The following is an 8080-nucleotide window of genomic DNA, read 5'->3' as shown; positions in this document are numbered from 1 at the left end:
GCTGGGAACGCGGAGGAGAGTTGATTGCAGGATCAACGGGAGGAAGGACATGGATGCCCATCTGGCTGGCCACGGAATGCTGAGAGGCTGATCCGAGAAGGGAGGAGATGTGGAATGCCGATCTAGCTGGCCACGGAATCGATGGATTATGGGAGCTCCGAAAGCTGGCTGGGACGCGGACTCGGAACGAACGCGTGATCCGTGGGAAGGCTGAGACATAGATCCGGATGATTGGGTTGCCATTCCGCTGCTGTGAATGTGCTGGGACGAGCAGAAGAAGAAGATGCTGCAGATGCTTGGATGCGGAAATGGAAGGAGTTGGGGATGGTGTCTGGGATCACGCCTTGCTGAGATGTTGAAGGTTGGATGCTGAGATCACACGTGATCTCTCGGGATCGCTGGGAGGAGCAAGAGGGCAGATGCGATGCAGGGAGATCGCGATCAACGGGGCTTCACGAGCGGCTGGGATGCAGAGGGATTCCGGAAGGCTGAGATCATGCTTGCAGTCGGACGGAGGAAGACGGATCACACGATGTTGATTTGGGAAGGAAGCTGAGACGTGGAAGATGAATGCGGACTCTGCTTCCTTCTTTGGGCTACGACAGGTTAGGAGCGTTGGAAGATCATGATCAACGGGGCGTGGGATCACGGACTCGAAACGGACACCGGATGACTACCATGTGTCCCTCGAGTGCAAGTATGCTGGATGAATGGTGGGTTCGATCATACCATGTCGAAGTTGAGCGTGCGCGGCCTGGGTTGTGCATTTTTCTACATCCAATCTGTACTAAATGCGCATTGTAACTTTAATTTATACTAACCTGTGCCAAACAAAAATATAATATTAACTTAGTGATTTTATCGTTATATGTTAGCAGTAATACTAATTTAAGCAGCGTGTAGATCGCACTTTTGTGCTCTCATCAGTAACCGCCACATACTCATAGAAAACTCTTTCCACAAGCATGCAAGATATCTCAAAATGATATCATAAACAAACTGCAGAATAAATTTAAATAATAATTTCCAAACTTTATTTAAATAACTATTTTTAAAATTTAAATATATCATAATTCCAACAATATTCTAAAATATTGCATCAACTTAAATAAACCCTAATCCAAGATAATGTTTGTCAAATTTCTATCTCGAGTCGCTCTCCCATAACAAATTCCCAGGTCAAGCTAGTTCTTCAAATTTGTCAAAATAGTAAAATATAAAATAATAGGACAGACAATCCAGCAAGCAATGAACACCTTAGTTAGATAAATTAACTAATAAAATAATTAGTAATATGCTGAAAATAAGCATGCAACTTACATCAATTCAAAACTAAATCTAAATAGTATCTAGTCATTTCAAATTCAAATTTAATTTAAAAAATTAATTTCTTTCAAAACATCAAGTTCATTTTGATATTCATAAACTATGATCACATTCAAGTGCCACTGTATAACGTCAATTGTAGGATAACAAATTACCAACATATAATCCTCTACTGGCAGGGTATCGAAGTACCAACGTATAATCTGGACTAGCAGGGTATCGAACTGCTAATGCATAATCCCCACTGGTAGGGTATCAAAACATAGTATGACTGTGGGCCCAAAACCATTTCAAATCAAAACTTTTTTTAAAAAAATATATGTCATATTCGAAATTGAAAAATTCTTAAAAGTATGCAATATCAATATCAATAGGATATAATCCGTATCAAAATCAACACTTTGAATCATGAGTCATATAATATTATCCATAATTAAGTACTATGCATCAATTTATAAATCATGAATAATTTCATATAGAAAATATTTAATAATTTTCTATAAATCTAGAAAAGAGTTACAGTACTTACCTTACGAGCGCAATCCAACTAATCGAGCTAGTTAATTCCAAAATTCCTCTCAGAGTCTAATATTAAAAAAATATTTTTTATTAAAATTTTATTATAATTATTTAAAAATAAAATTCTGAATTCTAACACCCACATAAGGCTAACCAAGCGGGAGTACCCAGCATCCCGGTCGGTCTGATCAAGGTGATTTCATCGGATCATACTCAGATTAGGGTAAAGATGGTTCAACAGATATTGGGATAACCAAATCTAACGGTGTCTGACAAGGATTAAGGTGGAGATTGTTACACCGCCTGATGATCATAGATCAGGGCTCTTCTCTAGAATCAATCCACAATCACTCGGAGGAGTCTTTTGCCAGATCCAACACCTCTAATAAAAGAATAGAGAGAGAAAGTCTAGGTAGACAAAAAAAAAGTAAGAAAGGATGGGTAAAAGAGAGAAAGTAAAGAGAGAGAACAAGCTTCTCTCTCTAACCTGAGAAGAGGAACAGATAGAGGGTGGCTGCGGGTGGTGCCTAGGGGTTTAGGGACCCACGACCGGTCAATAGGTGCCCGACGGCAATAGGCAACTGACAACGCTAAAATCGGTCAAAGCAAGCTTTTAACCCCTTGGATCATGAAATCTGTGACATTCCACTAGCCGAAACTTTGGCCATGGCTTCTAGCCACTGCGAGGGACCAAAGGAAAACCTCGGTGGTAGAAATAGTCAGAATTGAGAAGAAAATAGGGGTCAGCCTATCGAAACAGAGAAAATAGGACATCACTCTTTTTTGCAAAAAATCTGGCGATCACCGGCCGAAATCGGACTTCTAAGGGCCACAGATAAAGGAGAGAAAAGCCAATTAAAGGTTTCTGAATTCTTAACCCAACCTTCGACGATGATTTGCAGTAGCAACAATGTTGGTAGCGACTGGGGCTTGGAGAATAAACCCAAGAATTTTGACGATGGCTTCGATCAGGTGTTGGGTTCTCTGGTGGGGTGGAAGTGGCGATGAGAGGAGTTCTCAATAGAGCTTAGTCATGACTAGAATTTGGTCTACAGTCGGATTCCATCCAACAAACTCAGAAGGAAGATGGCTTCTATTGGGAGTCCTCTTTCCTCCTCGCACGTGCACGCGGCACGCACGTCAATTTTTTTTTTCTTTTTAGCCGAATCATTTGGGCCGATCAAGTGGACTGGCCCAGTTTACTAGCCATTACAAGGTTTAATCAGGATAGCATGAGGTTGTGCGGAGGGTTTATCGATCCATTTGAGGGCATAAGGGACTGCCGCTATTGTGTGGGAATCATTGATAAGCTCAAATTGCAAAAGCCTTACTTTGATATATCGGAGAGGTTTAGAGATGTTAGTTAGGCTATGGTTGCGTACAACTTACAAGAATGCATAAACTCGATATCCTAATTTGCTTGGATTGCTTGTGATTATTCATTTTGCCTTCTTAGGAGATAATCAAGTAGGTTGTTTCCAATCCCAACAGGAGGTTATTGGACCTGTAGTTTGCTATATCATGTCAAGCCACAAATTTGGAGTTTATTTTTATGTTGTTTCTTCTACTCTGACTTAGTCTTCCTTTTGTCACTGCAGGCAGAAGTTGCACCTGGAAGGTAGAGCTTTATCCAGGCTCATTGAGTACTATAACTTGCTAGTCTTAAAAAAAATGCTCAATCGTATGTTTCCCTTCTTATGTTATACAATTGTTGCACTTCTCTCAAAGTACATTTATTACTTCATCTAACTATTGATTCTGAGTAGAGCCACTACAAAAGCATACTGTTTCTTTTAGCTTCTGAAACTGTAAGCAATTGTGATCGGCAGTAAGGTATTAATATTATTGCGGAGTGATTATGCAGTGAAGGACTTGTTCTGTAATTCATCTTGTATTCATAGTCGGGAAGCCTGTCTTTATTTGCCAACAAATAATAACACAAACCCCACAATTTGCAATTCAATTTCCGGCCTCTCCGTTGCTGGGTAACCATTCTATCATTATCCAATGAAGCTCTTGTTCTGTAATTTATCTTGTATTCATAGCCGAAAAAATGTCTTTGTTTGCCAACAAGTAATACCACAAACCCCACAATTTGCAATTCAGTATCTGGTGCATGCCATCTCAATTGCTTGATAACCATTCTAACATTGTGTCTTAAACTGAAATAGGTTGCATGGTTAACCACTTACCTGCTTATAGATGTATATTTCCCTTAGCGAGTGTGCAAGCATTGTTCAGAAAAGAATTGAAGACTCTAGTTCTTTCGACCAATGTTATTTGTTTAAGCTCTAAACTGAACTCTATTGCATTATATTAGCTAACTTAGCCCTATGAGGTGTACACTGCAACTGCTGTGTCTCATATATTTGAACTGCAGGTTCATGCTACCTGGTTTAAATTAAGTTTTGCCATTCATACTGTCTCTATCTATACAAAGGAAGCCACAGTTTTGGTTCAAGCTGCATGCAGCATCACAGTGATTACTTACACTGCAGTCAGCATTGATGTTGTCAAAAAGCGTTACGATGCCTGAGAGTTGGCTCGAATCTTCTTGCAGGATGATCAGTTTCATCAAATGTAGTAATTCATGCCTACTTGCAGCAAGTTCTTGTTGGGTATCTGCAGATCGACGAATCCCTGCCTGAAATTCCTCCTCAAGAAATCATATACGTAGTTGACAACCACCCTCTTTAACAATCCCGAATCCTCACTAGCTTTCACCTCACTGTGACCCAACAAGTACACCACTCCTGAGGTCCAGGAACTCTCCAAGAACCTGATCTCCTCCTCTGCCTCTGCATTTCCTTTGCCATCTTCTTTCCAATTCTCCATCCGAATGAGTGACTTGAGATGCTCCATGAGCAGGCGCTCAAACTCCTCATTCCCTACACGTCGATCTCGGTATCCATACCTCACAATACAACGATACATCTTGTAGTCTTTAGGTCCCACTCTTCTCAGCAAGAACCGCTCGTCGGCCATGACCCTGTTCACAGGCAGGTACTTGACCGAGACAAATATCAGCACAGAGTGAATTGCCGGTAGGTTGGTAAGGAAGTGAGGAAATATGGCAGGGATCCCCCGGGTCAGCTCGGTATAGAGGAGCCCGACGCCGGGCACCCGTGAGATACCGAGGTTGGAACCGAGGTTGTGCAGGTATTGGGTCGAGACCTTTTGTTCTACTTCAAATGCATGACGCCTCGACTGCACGTAATGCCACACATACATGACGAAGAAGAGCATTGCAGCAAAGGAGAGCGGAAGGTAACCCCCTTTGCTGAATTTGTAGAGCACTGAAGAGAAGTAGAGGAACTCAAAGGAGAAAAACACAAGAACAAATAGGGCCACAAGCATAAGGCTGGTTTGCCATATCATCAGCATTATTAGGACGAGAAGGGAGGATGTAACGATCATCACTGCAACCACTGCAATCCCTGTGAATTGGGAAAGACATGGTCAATTTGAGAGCTGACCAAGAATATTATACTTGCCAGAGATTGATATACGAAGCAAACTATTACCATAAGCATTTCCAATTTTAGTCGTCTCTTTGAAGGAGGCGGTGACCATGACGCAGGCAAACATTAGGAGGAAATTTATCTCAGGAATGTAGACCTGGCCTTCATGCTTGTGGGAGGTGTGGATGACTCGCACTCGAGGGAAGCAGCCCAAAGCCATGGACTGCTTCACTATTGCAAATGTGGCAGAGATCATGGCTTGACTTGCGATGATTGATGCCAAGACGGCGACAGCGAACATTGGCCAGTACACACATTCTGCAACACATCGAGGCAACAGACGGAGGATTTAAGAGAGATGCTCCTTGTGTATCCAAGTTCTAGCACCGATTTTATACCACCAAATGAAGCAACAGAGGGCGTACCAGGAGTAGACTTGTAAAAGGCATCCGATACGTCAGTTGGAACATTAGAGAGGTAGGCAGCTTGTCCCACATAAGCGCAAATTAAGCAAGGGTATATCAATCCAGCGAATGCAATCTAGAAAGAAGAAGAAAACAATGTTAGAATGGCTGAACATCTTCTGAATAATCCGTTCAGAAGCTAAGGTTGCAATGAAGAGATGTCAAACCTGAATCGATCTAACTGAGAAGTGACCAAGATCAGCAAACATGGCCTCAGTTCCTGTTCCATTAAAAAGCAATAACCATTTGAGAACAGAACAAGTTTTGAGGATATAATTCACTCATATACTGCAAGGAGAAGATACCTGTCATGCAGAGCACAACTCCTCCAAGAGAGATCCAGGCCTCCTTAGGATCCCTCCTGAAGTATGAGATGATGTAGATGGGGTTGAAAGCCTTTAATACTGTTGAATCATGCCTCATGAAATTGAAGATTCCGATGGTCCCTATGAACAAGTACCACGTAACGATCAAAGGGGCAAATGTGTACCCCACTTTGTCGGTCCCGAACCTTTGAATGGCAAAAAGAGCCACCAGTATGGCCACCGATATCATCGCAATAACATCTGAGATACCATCAACATTGAACAATACTAATTAGAACACACTGCAGGACTCCTACCTACAAGAAAGATTCAGTAGAAAGAGTTAACAAGGCAAATTCAAAGCTAGGTTCAAAGAGTTTACCTTTGCTTAGTCCTGCATCAATTTTCCTCACTCCATCTATTGCTGAGAGAACTGCATCATTGAAATTTTCTTAACAAGTTAGCAAATATGGAACGGAATTAGAAATTAAAATTAAAAAGCTATGAAAGAGTGAGAGGTATAATGAAGTGCGGAAATTCGTTGGAACCAACCTGAAATACAAGGAGTTAGGATGCCATCACCAATGACCATGCATGTTCCAAGAAGGGCCAAAGACAGAAGGCCAGTTTTAGCCCAACTGCTCTTCTCCAAGGCCTGTTTTATCTTCTCAGCTCTCTTTAGGTGCCTGTTGGGTATCTGCAGCTTATAAGCAGAGAGATCCATGTCTTCTGCTTGCCGGTTTGGAATCGCGCTCACCTTGGAATGTCTACATATCAAGGAATACATCGCGAAGGTTCCACCTGTGGTCGAAGACAAACAAGTCAATCTCCCTAATATACCTCATCAATTTGAGCAATAATTCTACAAAATCATAAGGCTTTGCGATTTGCAATAACTTACCATCTCCATTGTCATTGGCCCAGAGGACAATGAAGACATATTTGATGAGGGGAAAGAGGGTGAGAGAATATATGATGAGAGATAGAGCTCCAACTATGTCATCGTTGCTCGGTACCCTGTCTGCAAATGTGCTTGCAAACACATACAATGGCGACGTTCCAATGTCCCCGTACACCACTCCGATGCTTTGAAAAGCCAGCTGCATTACGACGGCCATTGAAAGGACCTGTTCCACCCCCCAAATGCCATTTAGTAAAAGAAAAGACCGAAAATATCCATTTGAAAACAGGATGAGAACATAAAACATAACTATCACTACTAACAAGGAATCCATGGAAGTTCCTTTGTTGTAAAGTGTGGATATAGCGGTACAAAGAAGTAACAACATGGTAAGAAAATGGAAGAGAGTCTAACAGTGTTTGTGCTTACTTTAGAAGAGGCGGGCATGCCGGAGACCCGGTTAGCCTCTTTGTCAAGAGAGTCAATCCTGTTCAAGCGTGTGCTTATGGGCTGCTGCTCTTTGCCCATCTGTTCTTCTACTCCTTCCTCCCTTTCTCTTTCTCTCATGGTGTTCTCCTTCTCATCATTCCCCATCTCTATTTTCAACACAACCCCCTCAACTACTTCTTCTTCCCCCATTATGGGGAAGAGAATAGCTCCAGAAAGTAGGAGAGATTATAGAAAGAGAGGAGAAGAGAGAGAAAAAGAAGGCTTTCTCCTGCGAGCAGAAGCCCGAGGCCGGGGATCGGTTTTTATAAGCACAAAGGATGGCGGTAAGCTAACCGCTCTCTCCATTGAATGACTTATTGGCGAGGTGGCACGTTTCGAGTCGCCCATTGAAGTTTAAAATCACATATGCGTTCGGGGAAGGTTTGGACGAGGGGAGGTTGCCACCCTGCAGCGCAGAACCGTTCTTTCCAAGCGGCAAAATGAAAAAATATATAAAAACATTCACCTACTCTTGCATGGATGAAGTTGACAGCTTCTTAGGCCCCTTTGAACCGTTTCTCAAATGTTCTCAGCGTGCAATTAGCGCATGGCAGCCCATTCTGGCGTCTGCTTGTCCCTTTCAAGTTTCCAGGGTCTGCTTGGTTGCAAGTTCTT

At 42.2% G+C, this 8080-nt stretch overlaps 1 protein-coding gene across 1 annotated transcript; it reads right to left on the bottom strand.

Annotated features, from left to right (window-relative positions):
- Positions 1-4109: 4109 nt before the first annotated feature.
- LOC103695652 (potassium transporter 5-like) lies at positions 4110-7734 on the bottom strand. The gene is made up of 9 exons (XM_008777025.5): positions 7406-7734; positions 6977-7202; positions 6628-6876; positions 6458-6508; positions 6076-6336; positions 5938-5990; positions 5732-5846; positions 5370-5624; positions 4110-5282 (listed from the first exon to the last, which is right to left on the bottom strand). Exons 1-9 carry the CDS (start codon positions 7613-7615, stop codon positions 4420-4422), a joined length of 2283 nt encoding a protein of 760 aa, XP_008775247.4. The 5' UTR covers positions 7616-7734; the 3' UTR covers positions 4110-4419.
- Positions 7735-8080: the final 346 nt, after the last annotated feature.

This window comes from Phoenix dactylifera, chromosome 4 (genome assembly GCF_051530095.1).
Source record: "Phoenix dactylifera cultivar Ajwa chromosome 4, Ajwa_hap1_PhDact_Kaust_v1.1, whole genome shotgun sequence".
NCBI classification, from domain to species: Eukaryota; Viridiplantae; Streptophyta; class Magnoliopsida; order Arecales; family Arecaceae; genus Phoenix; species Phoenix dactylifera.
This window is presented reverse-complemented; position numbering and strand designations above follow the sequence as displayed.